A 24,184-nucleotide genomic window follows, 5' to 3' on the forward strand; every position below is an offset into this window, starting at 1 on the left:
AGTATCTGCCTGTACTTCTCAGCATTGAGGAGACCATTAATTCTGACCAAATCCCCAACTCCATTTGCAGAAATGCAGCCCCAAACTTGCAAGGAACCTCCACCATGCTTCACTGTTGCCTGCAGACACTCATTCGTGTACCGCTCTCCAGCCCTTCGGCGAACAGACTGCCTTCAGCTACAGCTAAATATTTCAAATTTTGACTCATCAGTCCAGAGCACCTGCTGCCATTTTTCTGCACCCCAGTTTCTGTGTTTTCATGCATAGTTCAGTCGCTTGGCCTTGTTTCCACGTCGGAGGTATGACTTTTTGGCCGCAAGTCTTCCATGAAGGCCACTTCTGACCAGACTTCTCCGGACAGTAGATGGGTGTACCAGGGTCCCACTGTTTTCTACCAATTCTGAGCTGATGGCACTGCTGGACATCTTCCGATTGCGAAGGGAAGTAAGCATGATGTGTCTTTCATCTGCTGCAGTAAGGTTCCTTGGCCGACCACTGCGTCTACGGTCCTCAGCGTTGCCTGTTTCTTTGTGCTTCTTCAAAAGAGCTTGGACAGCACATCTGGAAACCCCTGTCTGCCTTGAAATTTCTGCCCGGGAGAGACCTTGCTGATGCAGTATAACTACCTTGTGTCTTGTTGCTGTGCTCAGTCTTGCCATGGTGTATGACTTTTGACAGTAAACTGTCTTCAGCAACCTCACCTTGTTAGCTGAGTTTGGCTGTTCCTCACTCAGTTTTATTCCTCCTACACAGCTGTTTCTGTTTCAGTTAATGATTGTGTTTCAACCTACATATTGAATTGATTATAATTAGCACCTGTTTGGTATAATTGTTTGTTTTCATACACCTGACTATATGCCTACAAAATCCCTGACTTTGTGCAAGTGTACCTAGAAGAACCTTGATGCTGTTTTGAAGGCAAATGGTGGTCTCATCAAATATGGATTTGATTTAGATTTTTCTTCTGTTCACTCACTTTGCATTTAGTTAATTGATAAGTATAATCTATTAACATGTCTATTTTTGAAAGCATTCTTACTTTACAGCATTTTTTCACACCTGCCTAAAACTTTTGCACAGTACTGTATGTTTTAAAGTCATTTCAAGTCTTTGTTCACTTCAGGCTCTGCTTTAATTTCACAGAATCTGGTGAATATCTGTTGGAATTAATGATTGTTTGTTATTGTGGCAGCTGAAGAACAATGTATACCATGCAAAACCAGAGCACTCGTCTCACTCCCTGTAATACCCAGCAATTCTCCACTAGCAGGTGCTCTGAATGGCATGGTATTGGGTTTTCCCATAGAATAATGCAGCACAGATGTTGTCAAATCCTGGGCATTGGCGGCTGAGAAGTTTCTCATGACTGTCCCTGCTCTGAATGATAAACGTTTGCATTACAGACTTGCAGGCTTGGAAACCTATTTTTGTCCCTCGGTGGGTTAAGCTGTTTTTTTTTTTACTGAGTCATGCTTTTCCATTTTCAAACGAGAAGTTACCCCAGCAGCTGCCTATAGCACCCCGTCCTGCAAGCTATTAATAAGACTTTAATAGGCACATAGCAGTGTTAATGGCTGTTGAGCGATCCCAGCAGAGCTGGTAATAAGTCTGGTTTTATGGGCGGGAGTTTCTAGAAGGCAGATTACTCGGATTCTGCTTGGAAAGCAGTACGGTTGAGCTGTATTTATTGGTCCTTGTCTCAGGAGGATTGGGAAATAGTTAGCATACTTTCCTGGAAAAGAGACAGATCGAAACAGCCTGGTTTTCCAAGATATAGGTCTGTAACTGTAACTGTAAATGATCTAGTTTGGTTTAAGCCTCAAACGGCAAAGCACAGCAAGCCCTTATAGCCCATTACGTGGCACACCAGGGGAGACCTGGGCTTTGGTACAGCAAAGTTGCTTCAAACTAGGTCTCCCAGAACCACGCTTTGAGCCACTCTTCCTAAAAAAGTGGCTTTGTGTTCCCTCAGCTTTAGATGTACAGCAACACTAGCTTTAGAAACAACATTAAAAAGTACATTGATCTCAATCACCACTCCCTCCCTGCTCTGTGCAGGAAATCATCATCCCTGTGCTTCGTCTCCAGAGCTCTTGCCAGCCTGTGTGAGTTACCCACAGCATTCCCATGCCAGGCTGATGCCTACGGTGCTGTAATATAATGAGGGCAGGGAGCTGTGGGGGCAGTTCCAACTCCCCCAGTGTATGTGTTTCGTTCGTAAGCAGAGTTGTACGGGAGGCAGACAGTGATGTGGTGGAGGCACAAGGTCCCCTTTGTGACAGACTCTTTTTAAAGTTTTAATGGAAGAATTGAATTGTTACAGAATATGAATTTACACTCATTAGGGCCATTGCAAAGTTTGCGCGATTATTATCTAAAGCAAGGAATACTGTGCTCTTACTTTTTTTCTTTTTCTTTTGTTACAAAATAGGTTTTATTTGGGGGGGAAAAAAGTAAAATAGGAAAATGCCTAATCATGAAATGCACTCATGTTTGAGTCACAAAACACTTAACTTATTTTTTTTTTCTTGTTAAAATTCTCTTAAAAAATGGAGCATCAGAGAATTAGAAAGGGATACCTCTGCAGCAGTGATTTAGTCTAGCAGCGCTGGCAAGCACTTAATGAAACGCTGTGTCTGTCATACAGCACAGAAATCCTCTTATACTGTCCCTCCAGCAGAGCATATTCCCACCCCCTCTCCTGGCACACGCTCATCGCATTACTTATTGCCCTGTTCTGGCAGTAACCTGGTACAATCATTCAGGAGTTTAGTGCCAGCAAGCTTAGCAATGTTGTCGCTTCTCTCAAGCGCAGTGTCTATTCCTGTTGACAGTTGTGCTGAGTATCCTAATTGCATTACTTTATCTGCTTCATATTGCTATCAGCATGCTTGATTATTTCTGAGACCTGTTGTCTACAGCAGTGCTTCTCTCCTGTCCTTTTCTAGTCCTGCGGTTCAAAATGGCAGAGCTCTGCATCTCTTAATAGAGCTCTCAAGGTTTTCTTTTCCTCTGGCACTGCTTGGTAAGACAAAAACCTGGACCGTCTCCAATCACAGATAACTGCTTCTTTTATGTCTATTTTATCAGCTCGAGAGTTTGACTGGATAAAAGCATCACTTCACTCTGTGAGCGCCGCCATGGCCGCATGTGCCAGTGCTCTGTAATGTTCCTGAGATTCTCAGACCCAGCTTGAAAGTTCCATCAGTCTGCAGCTTCCCTTTGAAGCTCTGCATGCTGGACGTGTGGCTGACGAGTCTCAGGGAAGATGGACAGTGCAGATGCCCACCCGGCTGTCAGGTGATTTTATACACAATTTGGTTTAATGTCGGGACAAGTAGTGTATATAATATATATATATATATATATATATATATATATATATATATATATATATATATATATATATAATATATAATATATATATATATATATATATATATATATATATATATATAATTATATATATATATATATATATATATATAAACCAATGTGTAAATGTGTAAATGACATATGAAGTTATTACCACAAATTCTCCCTTCTTTAATAGGTCATTTAACTGGGTACTGGGTTTATTGTACAGTTAATATAGACTGGATTATACTTTTGTTTTCCAATAAACTCAGAATAATTCAGAATATTGAAACATAAGAAAAAGCATTATATTTCTCACCACTAATTTGGCACAAGTTTCAGCATCAGGAGTGAAAAACTGGGGTGGTAATGCCTGCATCGCACCATGGCTAGTGCTTTTTAGCCCCTCACTTTTTAAAAGCAGAAACACCAGATTTAAGAGAATCTTAATCTCTGTTGATTTAAATCTCGTTAACTTTCGTTAGCAGCTTTAGTTCAGACCGGAACACTGCGTATCTATATTGGTTAGCTTTTTTTTAGATTAAAAAGGGAAAAGGGATTTTTCTACACTTCTGTCTCTCTGCATTATGCTGACAAAAACAAACCGTTAGCAATGGAACCCCCCACCACTCTCTTTCCAGAAAATGAACCTCTCCAGGCTGAGCGATTCACGTTGATCCACGTTGCTCCGGCGTGTTTCCTAATTTCATCTTGCCATCTTCCTGGTTTTCTTCTTGATCTCTTTATATCTCTTGGGATCCAGTCTAGTATCTCCTTGGTCCAGCGATGGTCTGTTCTTCTTGCTACATGTCCAGCCCACACTGCCATTTCAGTTTTTCTTCTCTTATAATAACATTGCATACTTTTATTTGCGCTCTTATCCATTCCTTCCTTTTCCTGTCTCTTCTTGTTATTCCCAGCATGCATCTTTTCATACTCTGTTGAGTCATTTGTAATTTGAGTCATTTTTGCATTGAGGGTCCAGGTTTTGCATCCGTATGTTAGCACTGGCAGCACACATTTGGTCGAAGACTTTCCTTTTGAGGCATAAGGGTAGTTTCCCTTTCAGAACCATGCTTAAGCTTCCAAAGGCACTCCAGCCCATTTTTGCTCTTCTGTTGATTTTGCACATTTGGTTCTCCGTTGCCAGAACGAACTGTCCTAAGTATACGTAGTTGTTGACTTCTTTAAGTTTGATCCCGTTGACTTCAATTGCCTGTGGAGTGGTATATTTATTGAACATGACTTGAGACTTCTTCAGGTTCATTTTAAAACCTGCTTTGATGCTAGCCTTGTGCAGTTCTTGTATTCTTGTTTGTAATTTTTCTGGGCACGTTGTAAATATGAGGATGTCGTCAGCAAATCATAGATGATTCAAGTAGGCTCCATTGATCTTCAGTCCCTTATTTTCCCAATCCAGTGTTTTGAAAATGTCTTCTAGGGTGGCAGTGAGACCTTTGGGGAAATTTTATCTCCTTGACAAACTCCTTTTTAAATCTTGATTTTTTCGCTGTTTTTATGAAGTCTTACTGTGGATGTTGCATTCTTGCATGTGGTGCTGATCAAGTCTCTGTACGTTAATATAGATCTTGTGTAAACAGAGCCAAAGGCTTTTTCGTAGTCCACCAAGGTAAATGATGCACGTAACTAGGCATGGAGAAACAGGGGAGAGTGGGATTTTAAAGGATTTAAATGACAGCAATGTTTAGCTTAAATCCTCAATCATAAAAAGCTTCTTTATAATGTTCTCCAATACTGCACACAGTTTGAACTGGTTTGACAAAAAGGGAACTCCAGACAGCTCAGGCTGTTCATTTGAACGGTTGCGATTGTAGAAATGTTCACATCCTCCAATCCTCGCATTTTAATGTTTTCTGTCTTTGGCTTATGAAGTATCATATCAGAGAATGGTGGAGTTTCGCTCTCTCCTGTGCTGTGTTTAGGTGTATTTTGCATCTTACAAGTCTGTGGTCACTTCCTGTGTTAAAATTGTTTAGTACTGAGACATCTTGTACGGTGTGCTTCTTATTGGTGAGTAGGTAGTCAGTTTCATTCTTCACTCCTGACGAGTTTCTTCTGGAAGAAGGTGTTCATGATGAATAAGTTCTTGTTCTCTGCAAATTCGACAAGTCTGTCGCCCCTCTCGTTCCTGTCGCCATGTCCAAATTTGCCAACCGAATTCTCTTCTTCTTGCTGGGCTCCTATTTTGGCGTTGAAGTCACCCATGGTGAACTTATGGTGGCTCTTCCCATTTTCGTGTAGTTCTTGTACTTCTTCATAAAAATCTTCGACTTCTTCAAACTGAATAGCTTGTTGTTGGTGCATATACTTGGATGACCTGAAGTTCATACTACCTTGAAACTTTCATTATCAGTCTTGCAGACCTCTCTGACACGCTGTCAATCTCTACTACGTTATTCTTGATTTTCTTGTGGACAATGAATCCAAAGGCTCCTGTTCGTCCATCTGTAGTGCCTCGGTAGAAGAGAAGATGTAATCTCTTGAATTCTAGTAGTCCTTCGTCTTTTCGTCGTACTTCGCTTAGTCCTACAATGTCCCACTTGATTCTTCCAAGTTCTTCTTCTCAACTCTTGAAGTCTTGCTTCACCTGAACGAGCTCTGCAGTTGTACGTGGCCAGGGTCAGTGTTCTGTGGCAGCCTAAAATCTTAACCCGGTGATTCTTAGCACCCTCTGCCTTCGTGCCTAACCGTCCGCTGCCTTGGTCGGCAGCAGCCCAGCCTCTGGGGAATGAGGGCCATGTTTTTGTCTGTGCTTTCATCATGGGGGTGTTGGCCATAACTCACCATGCTGGCCAGGCAGGTTGGTGAGTGCCCCTTCCACTTTGGCCAAGTGTGTTACTCAAGCTTTCACAGCATGGTTGAACCTGCCAGAGTCAGGAGACCCCGCTGTACTTCGTCTTGAGAACTCGTAGTCACCCTCCTGTCACTTTGAGGCAGTGGAAGTTGGACTTTAGGAGGGATATATATATAATCAATTTGTCGGTATGTTTAACATACATTTGTCAAGGGGAAGTGTGTTTGACAACAAACAGTGGAGATACTTGTAGGCTTTTCAAGCCATCTTAACCACACTCACTTATTTCTATTTAAATCTATTAATGTGTTTGTAATGTCATTTACTACATAGTTAATGGTGTGGTCCTGCATTCTGATCAACTTTCCTATAAACTTCATTTACCATTGTTTTTTTTTTCTTGTCACAAAACTGATAACACGGCTAAAGCCATTAGCCGATATGTTTGAACTTTGGAATTTAAGTGTTTAACATTATGGTTGAACAGAACTGTACTGTATATAAACACAAAGAAAGAAAAAAAAACAAAGGGAAGCTATGTTTGACAATCATCAAAATCTTATCTGCACACGGGCCGTTTGGGGGAAGGAGGGAAAAATCAGACATTCAGGCTATTGGGACCATGGGACCTCCGTCTAAGATGCATTAGAAATGAATGTCAAGGTCAAGCTCGTCCTGCAAATTCCCCATAGACATGTGCAATACCTACAGTGTTTAAAGTGAGTGTAATCCTGTATTGCTACTGCTATCAGTTCATTCTCTGATATGATACTTCATAAGTCAAAGACACAGAAATGTGAGGATTGGAGGATGTGAACATTTCTACAATCGCAACCGTTCAAATGAACAGCCTGAGCTATCTGGAGTTCCCTTTTTATCAAACCAGTTCAAACTGTGTGCAGTATTGGAGAACATTATAAAGAAGCTTTTTATGATTGAGGATTTAAGCTAAACATTGCTGTCATTTAAATCCTTTAAAATCCCACTCTCCCCTGTTTCTCCATGCCTAGTTAGGTGCATCATTTACCTTGGTGGTGTTTGGATGAATTAAACAGAGCTCATTGTGTGGTTTTTGAAACTATAATGTGGGTCTTGTTTCCTCTGGGTTAAAGTCACGTTTCAGTATACAAGGTTGGGAGTGACATGAGGTTCGACCTGTTATTCTCACGAGCGCCAGCAAAATAACAGTCCGTCCGCTTGCTCTGCATTCTTGGTGGATATCTTCTCCTTTTTTGGAAGCATGAGAAAGAAGAAAAAAAAAATGAAATGCTTTCTTGCAAAAACATATTCTCATTCTGAGGTATTTCTGTGGTCAAGGGTCAAGTACTTCAAAGAATGTACTACTGCCTCACACAAAACATTTCCAAGGTTGGTTTTGTTCCTCGCACTGTTCACTTTGCTGTTGATTATTAGAAGTTTATGCTGCCTTCCATGCCTCTGAGACATGAAAAGATAAACCCCGTACAGTACAACAGTCTAGAAGAAGCTTCATGAACTTTAATGGATTTAAACAGACTTTGAAAACAACAAAAACTTCATGAGTTAAAGCATGCCAAAGATATTCTGCGCATGTAGGTCATATTAGCTTATTTTAACAATACAGACAGAGAAGTAATTACTTGGATTACTTATCAGTCTTGAACAACTTTGTGACTATATTACAACTGTATGGTATTTAAGCAGACATTGAAAAAAAAAACCACAGCATTTCAAAGATATTCTGCGCATGTACGTCTTAAATATGTTTCAAGATGCCCTCAAGGAATGTTGATCTCTGTTGGCTGTTTGGTTGGTAAAATAGAAAGAACAAATAATGTGAGGAAAGACTTTGTCCCTTTTAAATGCACTCCCCCCAATACTGGTATCCCTTGTCAGATGGGATGCAGTATACTGTTGCCACGCACACACGCACGCACGCACACACACACGCACACACACGAAACGTATCCTGTAATTGTGGTCAAACTTGGTGTGGCTGCTCACTGTTGAAAATTCTTTTAGTTTTCAAATACAGTATAGTAATGACACCCAGACCTCCGTGAGTCATCTTGTGAAATTGGACTTAAACATGATAAATTGAGATGTCTGGGGGTTTGATATCCTTGGGAGCCATTTATATTCTCAGCCTAGCATGTGCTGGCTGTTGTGGGCGTGGGTCCATGCAGGCAGTGACACATTTCATCTCACCTCGCAGCTCAGACTGCACTGTCTGCCAGAGATTCTCTTCTCAAGTCATTATAATAAAAGCAATAATAACCCAGCAGCTTAGTCATCGGGACACCTGCTAGTGTCATTGCTGGAGAAACTGTATGATTCAAGAAGCAGCGATATCATGCAATGTTTGCTGAGTATCATTCTGTGTCATCTTAGCTGAATTATTAAAAAACTAAATTACTGGAAAATAGAGGGTGTGTCTGTAACAGAAAAACAATTTGAGCAAAGTGAGGGTACTCTATTCTAGCTTGGGACCCATCATATACTGTGCAGTCACATTGCTTGTTGTATATTTTTCTAAAGATGTGTGAGTTCAAATTGACGATCGAGCCCCAGACATTAAGGGAGTGCCTTTTTCCTGTATACAGTATTGATCAATCAAGAACGATCCTGATTGTGACTGTGAATGATGAATCTGTTAGCACAGACTCCCAGGCACAGCTACATAAACGGCTGCAAAAGCAGTGTAATGACCTGCTGCAGGTGTTTGAAGACCAATGCAGTGTGTACACCACAGATATTGGAGAAGGAGTCCCCTTTTCTGAGAGAGTGCAACATCTTTGTGAAGATCTTGAAAAGAGAAGTCTCTATCTTTATACTGAACTGAGTGCAACTTTCTTTCCTGTTTGTTTCAGCCGAATGGGGAGCTGAAATCAGAAGCTGGTGGGCAGTGCGCTATAAAACCACATGCTCTTTTCACATCTCCAAACATGAGTACAAGCTGAAGAATTGAAACCACAAAAAGTAAAAGGGGAGCTGGTGTTTCATTATTCATCAAGGCATCTTGCTCTTAGATTTTGAAGTCATTTACTAGCACTGCTAGGCCTTGGTGGAATACTTACTCTATTATTTTGGTGCATAAAAAAAGCAGAGACTGAGAAAAGGTGACTGTATAGTGTCTGTGCTCACTGTTATACCCTGATAAGTCATTAATACCAGTCTAATGGAGAGTTCAAGAGTTTTGTATTGAAAGGGTTGATCTTATTAATGTTATGTTTTTAGGGAATGTCCTTTAAGCTTCATCCAGACTATAATCTTAAGAAACAGCCTCATCTTCTCAATTAACATGCTTGGCAAACCTACACCGTGTAAGAATTTCCTTTTCTTTTTTTAAATTCAAATTTCCCTATCAAAACATGATTCATGATGCACACAAACAACGGTGACCCATGCTTGGGACTCTCATTGGACACAGTAAGCCCCTGGTTAAATGCAGTCAGCTTCCCCATGTTAATGACAGCCAGATCACTGTAGAATAAATCATGGTAACTCAAGCCACCTTGCTTTGCAGCAGCTGGATGGCTTTGAAAGGGCCTTGTGTAATACAGAGCAAACAAACTGAATGAGATGTCAAGATTAGAGAGGGGAGAAAAAACTAAACTGGATCTTCAACTTCATTTGGGAGAGCTAGAATGCAGCAGCCTCCCTTATATTCTTTGGCCAGCTTTGCATAGTGATTTTATGGGTTCCCATCATTTATTTACCTGTGCTTATTCTGCGCACATTGGGATCACAAGCCCCGGTACGACCATCAGTGTGGGATACATTGTGTAGAATTAAAATGACACTGTCCATCACCGTGATCCCAAGTGGATGGGGCCATTCCACAATGAACCCCAGGTCACATTTCTACTTGGGATCCTAACCTATATGCTGTTTTAATGTATCCATGTGTTTGGTGGCTGCCTCTGCTCCATGTTGAGAGTGTATTTCTGGCACACTCATCGTTTGGTCAAGCCCACGAGCGAAGCACGTTTTGCCATTGTCATTTTGAGTGCGAGATATACACCTTCTAATGTAGACATGACCTGTAATAAACCTAAAAAGACATGTCGGTAATATCCAGATACATTCCCAGAAACAGCATATTTAAAAATCCTAAGATGTTTAAACTCTCAAAATGTATATTGATTTACTAGTGACAATATAGTGTGTGTGTGTTTGTGTGTGTGTATATATATATATATATATGAGAATATGAAAAACATGTTTATTGTGGTTCCTTGCTGTGGTGCTCAACAACAGCAACAACAACAATAACAACCAGCTTTCTGTTCCACAACTAAAGATACAGTTTCAGCCACTGGGAAATGCAACCCCTGCCTGCTTCTACTTTTTAAAACAAAACAGGCAACACATGCATTAAATGAGTTAGACACCCACAGGGTCCAGTAGCATGCACCGGTATACTGGTCAAATTGTCTTTATAAGTCTGCTTTAGTTCAACCAATTGAAGGGTAATCATTAGCTGTTATTATACTTGTTGAGAAATAAAACAATTCTCAAAGGTTGTAGAGGACATGTCTGTTGCACTGTATGGACACTGACAGCATTGGTGCTTGTGGGTTGAAATAGGACACCAGTATACCTGTATAATCTACGTGCCATAATGGAGCACTTGGTGACCCCACCTCTGAGCTCATATGTGGGTTCAAGTTCAAAACGCCCTCCTCCCAATGCACTCACTGCCCTTGATCCTGACTGATTAAACCCTTGCATTCTTTAGAAACTGCTCTGTCGAAACACAGTGTCTGTTCAGGGCTGACTGTCAACAATAGAGGAATCTGAAGTAATCTCTCCAGCCCTGCTGTGTGGAGCTGCATCGACGTGGAGGTCCTCGCAGGGTCTGCAGTGCCCCCGTGGTATCGAGACCTGCATGTGTCGTTTCAAAGGCCCTTCACTTTACACTATCGAGCTGAGGCTCTCACTGTGTGGTAGTTAGGTTGTAAGCTATTGTTCTTCTCTTGTTGCTAAACGCTGTTTGTGATTGTTTTATAGTAATGTGAATGTGGAAGCCCTGCGGTCAGACCACTTGCAGAGATTATATTAGCTCAGTGTTTTATATGTCTCTATTATTATGGTTATAGGATTAGGGTTATTGTTATTGTTGTTGTTATTCATAATAAAGTATTAAAAAAAAATATTTAATTAAACTTGGCCCAACTATAATAACACTAACAAAGTGAAAATAGTAATGTACATAACTAAAGTAAAAATGAATGCTTTTGATGGCACTTTGGAACAGTGAAATCTGTTCTTCGCTATGCACATGTTGTAATAGTAATGCATTTTAAATGGGATTGGGCCTGGCGATAGCTCTCAGTGCTGGCAGTTGTCGAATGTAGCTGTAAGCTTAGTGAAATCCATCTTTTAGGCAGACCAGCGCTGAAGAGGCTCTGTGATCATTGGGAATATCACTTCACAACATACACTACTTTAATGAAGTAATGAATCACAGCTAATTCCTACAGCATTCATACTCCGTTACCTGCCCTCTCTAAACCCCGCTGCCATCCTCTTCAGTTTAAAGACTGTGTTGTTGAATTAAGCAATACGACCCTTACATTACCTCCACTCTGCCCACCTCTGAGAGTCTCACTGGAACTATAACAAAGACATTTCCAGAAGAAAGAAAGAAAGAAAGAAAGAAAGAAAGAAGCGAAAGAAAAAGTTTCGGGACGAGGTTGTAGAGATCCAACCAGCCTATAAGCAGCACCGCTTCGAATCTCGTTCAGCCAGTCAGAGAGCTGGGCTCACCCAATGCCAGGTATTATTAAAAAAGGATCATGACCAGGGGTGTTAAAGGACCTTGTATCTTTTCACAGGTCTCCATCATCAAAATAACTTTTAATTAAAGCTCAATTTTTTTTGGTGTGCATTTTTATTTTCTATTTTTACCTTTTAAAATATGCACTGTCAACATCTATACCCACACCTGGCATTTCACTTCTAACCACAAAATGAATACATCAGTAGATATCAATGAGATATATACTTAGCAATTTAATAATTACCTATTAAACCGAGTTTCTCATTGCCGTTGGAGAGCCGCACCACTCTTAGTACATTATGCTAATTTACATTCCAAATGCTGTCCTTTTCCAAGTCATTAAACTGCCATTACATGTTGAATCATACCTTCAAGGTTAATTCTTGAAGTGTTACCTTTGCCAACCAAAACATTTCCAATAACTAGGCAAATTCCTGTCTGAAATTCTTCCTTCGACAAAATGGACGCACTTCAGATCTTTAAAGCCTACCTGTCACAATGAGTAATGCTACCTTTCTAAAACCGCTGTCAACACAATGCGCCCTGTAAAGAATACAACAACAGAACCCTACAAAGGGTTACACTGACAAAATGACTCTTGCATTGTTTGGATAGCTTGGACGCTGTGTTGTTTGGGCACAGTTTGTGCTGATGACAGATTAACATCAGTTCTCTCAAAAGCAAACAATGCTGCATTGCTCAACCCTAATAGTAATCATTTTGTAGGATGGTATTCGGATTTGGCTTGCTTTGAAGAAGTATGACATTTCTCTTGCTATCCCTGGTCACCCAACATAGCAGAACTGCATTCTAACCCTAGCCACCTTGTGGACTATTAGGCCATTAGTCATGTCCCTGTCCCTACACCTTAATAAACCTCTCAGACTGCCAGTTACAGTATATCAATGAAGCTTTTGTCCAGACCATCTTTATCAAAGAGTGAGCCAATGACGTTATTAAATATGATCCGAATCATAAGAAATTGATTTGATACTCTTTTCATTCCATAACAGAGCAGTCTGTGTAAAGAGGTAACACAATGCCTTTGGCTAGGATATTGGAGGGCAGTGAGTAAAGCAGTCTGTGGAAGAGTCCCTCCGTAGCCCCTTGAGCACCACCCCTCAAGCCTGCCCCGGGAGTCTGATTCATTCTTTCTCTCTTCTCAAGACAGATTTGAACCCGGGCCGGTACATTAACACACTGAAGTCATTCCTGTCGTGCTTGTCCTGTTCTTTGTTGCACTTGGTGTTGGGGAGGGCTGCAGTTATTTCATTTCGTTTTCATCTTCCTGTTGTTGATGTGCCTGGTAAAAAAGAAGGTTTGGGGTGAGCTTGGTAAAAGATTCCAGGAGCACCAACATGCTTTTCTGTACATCAGGAATTGAAGCCTTACCAACTTGGCATTCTCATATAGGAGCATATTCATTAATATACAGTGTGTGTGTGTATAAGCATATATAGGCAGGTTTACTGGAATGATTTACTTGTGAAAATGAAAATGAATCTTTAAAATGAATCTTTAAAATGAAGTGTGCATTTTACCTATGAGAAGAGAGCTAAACTACAGACTAAAACATGCCTTTTTCAATGCACCAGGTAATACAGCACAGATTTATAAAAGGAAGGATAAACTGTGCAGATTTTGGTTCTGGACATTCCTGGATTATGCAATTTAAAATTACTGTAAGAAAGTAAATCAATTATTGTTTTCTTAATTGCATTACATAGGTTTGTATAATCGTCCAGTTTTGACTTTAGACTTGATTGGGACCTTGTTTGGGTTTTTTGATTGGGACCTTGTTCGGGGTGTCTGAAAGAGGTTTAGGCAGTACAATTACTGCATTCTGCATCTTAAACTACTTCTATAACAGCAGATAAATCCTGGAAACTTAACCCACAGCCCTGGGGTGTATTCATAACTAGACACACATGTTGCAAGAATCCGAGAAAGAAGAATACATCTTACACAGCGGGTTTGCCAGACATTTAAAGGGATTCCAGTATTTGGTGTCAGGGATTGGTGATTGGGTAACATTGGAATATGCTGAAGGAACCCCTCTCCTAGACCGGGAGCATTACCCTGTGCCAAGGATCCTGCACTTACAAACATTCCATTTTGAGAGCTGGTCTGAAGGCAGGACATGTACTGACTAATTAGTTGATGCATACAAGGGAGCCAGGGGCTGTTTTCTAAAAGAGGTTAAGTACTGTATGAGGTTTTCAAGTGAGTTATTTAAAGAAGCCAGCAGCAGACGAAAGTAGAGGAAACTCAGTGAAGTGTATTCATTCAGCTTCATGGTAGGAGCATCCAGCCCTGATACTTGTTTGGGAGCGCTGGATAGTTTAGAAGCAGAATGAGACAGAACAAAGGAAAAAACTTCTATCTGTACGTTTCCAATGGGGACAATAGTAGTCAGGGCCCCAGTTCCTCAATGTGCAATCAATCAATCAATCCATCAATCAATCAATTCCTTTATTTAACCAGTAAAAAAAAAAAAAAAAACAGTTGAGAATGAGCTCTCGTTTCCAATACTGACCTGGCCAAGAAAGCCCAAACTACAACAAAGTCAACATATAATTAGCATCCAACATAAAAACCAAACAAAATGCCATGTCTCTTACAGCCTCGCCTTCCCTGGCCGGCTGCCTGCAGCCCTGTTAAAGGCACTGCCCAGCGTTCCTCTCATATTTAACAGATATAAACTGCCCCGGTGTATTGACAGCTTGCCAGTACTACAGTGCGCAGGCTTTACTGAATGACTTGATGTTTGCTGTTGCATGCTCTAAGGCTGCTGCAATGTTTGTTATTTTATAAGCAGATGTACATCAGCTGAGCAAAACAGGAACTACAGTGATTGGAAAAAGGTTGAAATTGCTGACTTTTGTGACAATTTTAAACATATTGCATTTATTTTACTGATGTACGGGACGTTTTACTGGCAACCCCTGTTGCATAAGAAAAAAAAAAAAAATTGGAAGAAATAGGTTTCTAAAGCAGCCCATCTTGAATGAAAAATACATCCCACAAGTTTTAAGAGAAACTCGACATCATTATGGGATATAATGGGATTTTTTTAATGTTTTTTTTTTTTTAAATATGTATTTATAGATGAAGAACTGATTTTAAGTCTTACAATTACAAAGGAGGTCTGTTACACCATCAACACTGCAGCCACAGCTGTGGTTGCAGCCCCTAGTCCCAGTAATTAGTAGATCATGGTTAACATCAGGAAGGAACATGTGCACTGCTTTTTTCATTTATCAAAGAGAAAGACTCTCACAGGCAGTGGCAATGTGAAATACTCCACGTGGTGCCAATGTGCCTCAAGCCTGCCCTCTTAGGGGGGGAGTGGGTGCCTCATTCTCAGCCCGTCCAGTCCCTTCACTCTGATAGACTGCCTGCAAAGCGTGCCTGTTGGTGGAAGTTAAAGCCATCAGTGACAGTACTGTATTTGATGTTCCTTCTGTTATTGTGATTGGCACTATTGACTATTGACACTATTGGTGGAAACTTCAGTTCTAACCCTAACGTTTAGGCCACTTGCAGGTACTTACAAGATCAGGCAGCAGTGTGGAGTAGTGGTTAGGGCTCTGGACTCTTGACCGGAGGGTCATGGGTTCAATTCCCGGTGGGGACACTGCTGCTGTACCCTTGAGCAAGGTACTTTACCTAGATTGCTCCAGTAAAAACCCAACTGTATAAATGGATAATTGTACGTAAAAATAATGTGATATCTTGTAAGTCGCCCTGGATAAGAGCGTCTGCTAAGAAATAAATTATTATTATTATTATTATTATAACTTGAGATACGTACTTGCACTTGACATGACTTTCAGAACCCTCCTCATAGCAGGACAGTTGTGATCAATTAAACAAAGTTCACTGTTCATGATACCTTTTGTCAACTGTTTGAAATAGGGTTAAAAGTTCATTTCCAAATCGCTTTTTTAAACAAGTGAGAATTTGTACTACTTTTGAAACCACATCTAAAACGATTTTTCTTTCTTGAAACACAGCAGTCAACTCCAATGGGAAATGTTGCTGTTTCTGTTTTCCTGTTCTTTGTGCTGGAGAACTGTTTTTTATTATTATTCCACATGGATACTGTGTCCTTGGATGGCACCCAGAAATAGAGCAATGCTTTCCAAGTTCTTGGTAACCATATGAATCACGTTGAAGAAATCAATATGTGACCTATTTCTGATTCTACACACAAAAAAAACAAATGGGAGGATGTCTGTCTGCTTTGATGTGTGCGTGTGTTGTGATGTCATGCTGAAAAACCAGGTGAACAAAGTCAAAAATCCTTTTGGGACATTTTTCTAAAACTGGTACTTGGACATCTAAGCTTTATAACCTTAGTAGCTAAGCCACAGTATAAAGTTAGACTATAGTCTTGACAAACCGTGCAAAGCCCCAGTAGGTAACGGCTTAACGCACTGTGTTGTCGTTACGGGTCTGTCCTGCCTGTGATCTGAGATTAGGTTAAAAGATCTATGACCACATATGTAGGTGAGCCCCACTCTTCTGCATTGTGGTTAAGGCACGTGCTTGCAGTGTTCCTGGTTGCCAGGGTCTGCGAAGACTCCATCCCTTTTACACGAGCCTTGATGGGATTCACATCACCAACATTTATTATGCCGTATATTCTAGAGAATGAATAAATAAGTACATCACTTCAGTATTTTTGTGTTAATCAAACATTGCACTCTGACTTGCTACTGAATGCCCAACCTCAAAAACAAAAAAGCTGAATTGAGGAGAATTTACATGCAAGCAAAGGGGCTGTTATTTGGCTGTTTGGAGTATGAGCAGAGATGGGGGAGGGGGAGGGGGAGGGGGAGGGGGGGGAATGCACTCAAATGTAAAGAATGGAAGATAATCTGATTTATACATAACAGCAACAAAGTATTTAAAGATATTTTGATTGTATGCTTCTGTGTGTGCAGTGTGTCAAACGCTGAGTTCTTTCCCAGCCACATTGTATATGAATACTGTTTGTTTTATAATCACAATAAATTTAAGCAAATTCCTGCCGTTTCCGGGAAGGAAATAGTTAATCGTCTCTGCTTCATATGGAAATGAGAGTGCTGTGTGATGAATTCGGTTTATTCATTCAATTGAATGGGTGGCAGCTTATCTCTCCGACTGTTTGATTAAAACCCAAATTGTGTTTTATTAGGTCTAAGAAGAGAATGCAAAACAAGCCTTGGCAGACCACACCTCCCTGATAATGGGAGATGAATGGATTAAATAAGTTCCACTGCTTAGAAAAAACAATGCAAACCAAAGACTGTAAGCAAATTTGTTCATCAACAAACCTCTGTACCCATATGTCAGAGTACTGATACTCTACTGGCGCATTCAAACTATGATGATAACCAATTGGGACTGTTCCCCCAACATAGTCTTCCAATGGCCCTCTCTTTATTTGACAATGTGAATCCCTTTGACTGCTCTGGAAACAAGTTTGTATTTGGGGATGTGCAGATAAAGGGGGAGGTGACAGGCAAAAAATGTTAGTGAACACTGTTTGAGTTTAACACCATCATGGTGGACGTGGAACATCATATTGAGGAGACTGCTGACTTTTTTTTCTATCCCATTGTTTTTATTAAGTTTTATTTTTTTTGTAACGGTTTTTACAGAGTGAGCGGGTAAGACAGCCACTTTAAAATGCCAGGCTTAGACCAATATGTATAAGTTAAAACTGGGCAACATTCTTCCAAAGCTTGTGCTAATAGGACTTGACAGACCATTTGAAGACCGTGCCCCTGTCTCCCTGCTTTGTGACGCATGCCCCTTTTAATGTCAAGGCGTCACAGGGCAAGATGTTATAACACTGTCACAAGTCATTACATGTCTGCACTGGGAGTGATTCTCAGATTTTTCTGGCTAGATTAGCATTTAGATTCAAAGCAACGATCAAGCCGTCAGTCACACACAGCCATTATTTAAATCACATGCTCTGGAAGAACAGAACGCACCTCTGTCTTCACAGCTGCCTGGATCCTGTTCTGTACTGCAGTTCCACCATTGGGGCCATCCTAATGGCTCACTGTAGTCCCACATGCTGCACACCTAGAGAACTGCTTCAACAATTGGGATAGGACATGCTTTAGCTATTGGGAGTATCACAATGGGTACATATGAAGGAACCTGTCCATACGTCTACCACTGTCACACACTCAAATACAACTAGATGTGCAGTTTAAAACAATATAAAAACCTTCACAGGGCTATATCTTTGACTTTGAAGAATGGTAGTTCTTTCCTGAATGTCGTTGCCATGCTGGCTTTTGGCATGTTGTAAATCGCGGTGATTAAAAGCAGAATGTTTTGTGTGCCCGGCTCCATATTAGGACAAGTTTCAAAAGCTGTTTATTGAGATCCGTTCCAAGTAGTCTGATATGAACCCAGGATGGCAGCATTTTCCAAGAGTTTCTGCTATTCATCTCTCTCATGAGTGACAGGAAGGATAATGTGTTCCCTGCCACAAACATGCACAACACACGATGTATGTTTCAGATTTCAGTGGCAATGCCAGGGACCGTGGGTCACCAGCACTCTGCCATTCTCTCTGTGTGTTTGCAGAAGTTAAGCCACTGTATTTCTCTTTATATATATATATATATATATATATATATATATATATATATATATATATATACTGTATATATATATATATATATATATATATATATATATACAGTGCCTTGCGAAAGTATTCGGCCCCCTTGAACTTTGCGACCTTTTGCCACATTTCAGGCTTCAAACATAAAGATATGAAACTGTAATTTTTTGTGAAGAATCAACAACAAGTGGGACACAATCATGAAGTGGAACGAAATTTATTGGATATTTAAAACTTTTTTAACAAATAAAAAACTGAAAAATTGGGCGTACAAAATTATTCAGCCCCCTTAAGTTAATACTTTGTAGCGCCACCTTTTGCTGCGATTACAGCTTTAAGTCGCTTGGGGTATGTCTCTATCAGTTTTGCACATCGAGAGACTGAAATTTTTGCCCATTCCTCCTTGCAAAACAGCTCGAGCTCAGTGAGGTTGGATGGAGAGCATTTGTGAACAGCAGTTTTCAGTTCTTTCCACAGATTCTCGATTGGATTCAGGTCTGGACTTTGACTTGGCCATTCTAACACCTGGATATGTTTATTTGTGAACCATTCCATTGTAGATTTTGCTTTATGTTTTGGATCATTGTCTTGTTGGAAGACAAATCTCCGTCCCAGTCTCAGGTCTTTTGCAGACTCCATCAGGTTTTCTTCCAGAATGGTCCTGTATTTGGCTCCATCCATCTTCCCATCAATTTTAACCATCTTCCCTGTCGCTGCTGAAGAAAAGCAGGCCCAAACCATGATGCTGCCACCATCATGTTTGACAGTGGGGATGGTGTGTTCAGGGTGATGAGCTGTGTTGCTTTTACGCCAAACATAACGTTTTGCATTGTTGCCAAAAAGTTCGATTTTGGTTTCATCTGACCAGAGCACCTTCTTCCACATGTTTGGTGTGTCTCCCAGGTGGCTTGTGGCAAACTGTAAACAACACTTTTTATGGATATCTTTAAGAAATGGCTTTCTTCTTGCCACTCTTCCATAAAGGCCAGATTTGTGCAGTATACGACTGATTGTTGTCCTATGGACAGAGTCTCCCACCTCAGCTGTAGATCTCTGCAGTTCATCCAGAGTGATCATGGGCCTCTTGGCTGCATCTCTGATCAGTCTTCTCCTTGTATGAGCTGAAAGTTTAGAGGGACGGCCAGGTCTTGGTAGATTTGCAGTGGTCTGATACTCCTTCCATTTCAATATTATCGCTTGCACAGTGCTCCTTGGGATGTTTAAAGCTTGGGAAATCTTTTTGTATCCAAATCCGGCTTTAAACTTCTCCACAACAGTATCTCGGACCTGCCTGGTGTGTTCCTTGTTCTTCATGATGCTCTCTGCGCTTTAAACGGACCTCTGAGACTATCACAGTGCAGGTGCATTTATACGGAGACTTGATTACACACAGGTGGATTCTATTTATCATCATTAGTCATTTAGGTCAACATTGGATCATTCAGAGATCCTCACTGAACTTCTGGAGAGAGTTTGCTGCACTGAAAGTAAAGGGGCTGAATAATTTTGCACGCCCAATTTTTCAGTTTTTTATTTGTTAAAAAAGTTTGAAATATCCAATAAATTTCGTTCCACTTCATGATTGTGTCCCACTTGTTGTTGATTCTTCACAAAAAATTACAGTTTCATATCTTTATGTTTGAAGTCTGAAATGTGGCAAAAGGTCGCAAAGTTCAAGGGGGCCGAATACTTTCGCAAGGCACTGTATACAGTATATATACACTACCAGTCAAAAGTTTTAGAACACCTCCATTTTTCCAGTTTTTATTGAAATTTACGCAGTTTAATGTCTCAATGTACTCTGAAATTAAAGCATAAAACAAATAAACAATTGGAGATAAAAAAAGAAATCATGGAATCGTTTTGTTTAACAAAATTTAATCTAAATTTTTGACTCATCAAACTAGCCACCTTTTGCAGATATAACAGCCGAACACACTCGTGGCATTCTTTCTACAATGGAAATCAAATATTGTTCGGAAAGTTCTTCCCAACACTGTTGCAGAAGTTCCCACAAATGTGTTGCACTTGTAGGTTGCTTTGCTTTCACCCTTCTGTCCAGTTCATCCCAAACCAGCTCGATGGGGTTTAAGTCTGGAGACTGCTGGCCATTCCATGATTTGAAGCCTACCGTCTTGTTCTTTTCTTCTAAGGTAGTTCTGACATAGCCTGGAGGTATGTTTTGGGTCATTATCTTGCTGTAGGATGAACCCCTGACCAACTAGGCGTATACCAGAAGGTATTGCATGGTGCTGCAAAATGCTGTGGTAGCAGTTTTGGTTCAGGGTGCCACTCACTCTGTGTAAGTCGCCGACTCTGGATCCAGCAAAAGAGCCCCAGACCATCACGCTTCCGCCTCCATGTTTGACAGTTGGTGTCACACACCGAGGAACCATCCTTTCGCCTACTCGACGGCGTACAAAAACCCTGCGTGATGAACCGAAGATTTCAAATTTTGATTTATCGGGCCATAAGACCTTCTTCCAGTCTTCAGTAGTCCACTGGCGGTGCTTCATGGCCCAGGCAAGCCTCTTTTTCTTATTTTGCCATCTTAGCAATGGCTTTCTTACTGCCACTTGACCTGTCAAACCTGCAGCTCGAAGTCTTCTCTTCACAGTTGAAACTGAGACTTGCTTACTTCGACCAGTGTTAAGCTGTGCTTGAAGCTGTTGTCCTGCGAGCCGCCTATCACGCAAGCTGTTGACTCTCAGAAACTTGTCTTCTGATTCTGTTGTGGCTTTGGGTCTGCCAGACCTCTTCCTGTCAGAGTTTCCTCCAGTTTCCAAGTGCCTTTTGATGGTATAGGAAACTACTCACTGACACCTTGGCTTTCTTTGCAATTTCTCTAAAGGAAAGACCTACACTTTTAAGGGTTATAATGGTCTGTCTGTCTTCCTTTGTTAATTGCCTTTTTCTCGCCATTATGAGAGCAATGTACTACTTCCTGCAGTACAATACTGTCCAAATAATGCTTAAGGGGGTGTAGTAACACAGTCTGTTCCAACACTGCTTTTATACAGACAGAGGGTTTGTAAGTAATCAACAAAAGTTGGGACACCTGTAGGAATTGTTAGCATCAACTTTCAAGGCTTAATTTACTTCCATTGCTGCAGAACAGCTGTAAGTTGTTAACCCATTACTTGTTCCCTGAAAAAGGCCTTTTTGTATAACTCTGAAATGTACATTATTTTTCAGTTTTTGGTAACCTAAACTTTTTTTTTTTAACCTCTGTCAGTTTACCGCTTACCTTTGTACCATTTCAGGTTATTCACTGGACTTGAACTGCTTAAATTTCAATAAAAACTGGAAAAATGGGGGTGTTCTAAAACTTTTGACCGGTAGTGTGTATATATATATATATATATATATATATATATATATATATATATATATATATATACATATATATATACACACACACACACACACACACATACACAATTAAAGGTGCAGTCAGGGTCCCAAACGGTTTTGAAATAACCTCCTTCTGCTGCATGTGGTAACCTCCTAGGATTTGTTATATACCTCCAGAGGATAACAGCTTTGAGAGGCATGAGCAAACCAAGCCTGTGATCAGAAAGAGCAGACTGTCCTAATGGAGGAATGTAGTGAGTACGCAGACGACAGTATTAAACATGATTACTTTGCAGTTTAAACAAACTGTATTTATCAAATAACTTCAATAGTTCAGTCAATTTGCTAAAGCGCTTTAAAAGCCAGGGTGGTAACCTACATTTCTGACCGCAAGACATTTCACTGAATCAAACTGAAAGAAAGATGGCATTCAGATGCTCTTTTGAAGAGGCAGCTGAGTATGAAAAACCCTAAATGCTAAAAAAGAAAGGCTGTGCAGACATACAGAGACCTATACTGAGAACATTACTAGTGTAGAACATTCTCTTTCTATATCTTTATTGTGCTTTGACACGATTCCCACACATTAACAAGATAAGCATCAACATTAGAAAAAATAAATCTTTACAAAGTCATGTATTTTTGTGTGTTTTAGGCAAATTAAATGTGAACTGGTTATTACAGAAACAATAAAATAAACTACTTTAGCGACACATGACTAGTTTGAAACAGCATGTTGTCCTCGGACCACACACCTCCCTTATTGAGTACCTTCAAATCTAATACCTAAAAAAATAAAATAATGAACTACAAATAATAATGAAGGGTCATTCCATGCCAACTCAACCAGTGCCATTGCCTGTCCGTCTCAGATTTTCCTAGAAAAATTCACCTGGGGGTTTTCAGACACGCTGAGTTCAGAAATTATAGACGTTATTTTTTTAAAAAATTTCCCCTTCGACCTGTGACCTTGCAAAGGTCAAACTAAAGTGAGAAAGGGACCTTGACCAGAAAAATTACCCTTGGTGCAATTTAGATGCTACCATCATTTGTAGCACCTCGTTCTGCTCGTATTGAATAGGGTTTTCAGAAAAAAAAATACTAGGAGCACCCTACTCACTTCTGGCAAATTGCCAGACGAGGGGTAACTGACGAGTTTTATTCAAACTTCAGCCTTTACCCTGTAGGGGTCGTGGGTTCTAAAATGTAAGTATTGCTGTAAGAACCTTAGGAACCAGTCTTACAAATTCTGTGAAACTTTTGGTTTCAAGTCCCACCACTGGTCATTAAACCCCCTTGAAATTAGAATTTTTGCTATTGGTACCAAGTTTAGGCCATAATAACTTGCATGGGGAGACTCCAAAAAATCACCCAAAGATATCTTTCGATAGATGTTAATGAGATCTACAAGCATCAAGCAAAATATGTTGGTATATGCTTAGCAGTGCTAAATACATCGATGTGGAATGCTAGTTCTAGATGAAAGAGAATGCTAACCTAGTTGTATAAACCTTGTCTTATTCTCAGGTATAAATCATGTCTCACCCATCATGGAATCCATCAAACACTGGAGGTGAAAACTTTGGTCAGGTGACTGCGAGGATGGAGACCACGCCCTCCTTCGGGATCCCCAGTATCTCTATGTCTCAGCAGCAAGAGCCCAAGAAGTTTGCACCTGTCGTTGCGCCAAAGCCAAAGTTCAACCCGTATAAGCAGCTGGAGGATACTGGGTACACTGAAGCTGAAGGTAGGGGAGTCTTGTAAATAACATGTACCTTTGTTAATGCTCATAAGAAATATGGAAATGGATTTTAAACCCTTGGTTAGCACTCAAGAAGTCAATCTGAATACGCTAATTGCCCCACTCTTAATGCAGTTCATGACTGAATATGTCCGTAAGATCCTCCACATAGGGGAGTGCTGGAAGTTTTGGTTGGGTAGACACACCCCTTGCAGCTACTTTGTTTCCTGTATCAGGTGTAAGTCAGCCCACGCATAATATTCATTGAAAAGCTGAGCAAAGAGTTGGACTTTCTGTGCTGATCCATCAATTAAAGGGCTCCTCCAGGCTGTAGGCAGAAACCTTTTGAGTTTAACTTATTTTTTGACTCACTTGAAAAGTGCCAAAATAGTTTTAATTTAATATAATTTTAGTGTAAAGATAACATTTGAAGTCATGTTTCTAATTAGTCGCCTCTAATGCTTGAAACCCACACAGTAACTATGGAGACTGTGATCTAATAGGACTTTTGTAACCCAA

At 40.4% G+C, this 24,184-nt stretch overlaps 1 protein-coding gene across 7 annotated transcripts in view; it reads left to right on the forward strand.

Annotated features, from left to right (window-relative positions):
• LOC117417294 (lipoma-preferred partner homolog) overlaps nt 1–24,184 on the forward strand; it is a 117,499-nt gene that overhangs the window by 24,762 nt on the left and 68,553 nt on the right. For 6 of the 7 annotated variants that reach the window (XM_059034302.1, XM_034029334.3, XM_034029335.3 and 3 more), the window contains one exon: nt 23,452–23,671. In XM_059034302.1, coding sequence (XP_058890285.1) covers nt 23,461–23,671 — 211 coding nt within the window. In that variant the 5' untranslated portion in view covers nt 23,452–23,460. Of the gene's footprint in view, nt 1–23,451; nt 23,672–24,184 lie in introns of those variants that run through there. The other variant, XM_034029336.3, reaches the window with a different exon arrangement.

The sequence above is a fragment of the Acipenser ruthenus genome, chromosome 12, assembly GCF_902713425.1.
Source record: "Acipenser ruthenus chromosome 12, fAciRut3.2 maternal haplotype, whole genome shotgun sequence".
Lineage (NCBI taxonomy): Eukaryota > Metazoa > Chordata > Actinopteri > Acipenseriformes > Acipenseridae > Acipenser > Acipenser ruthenus.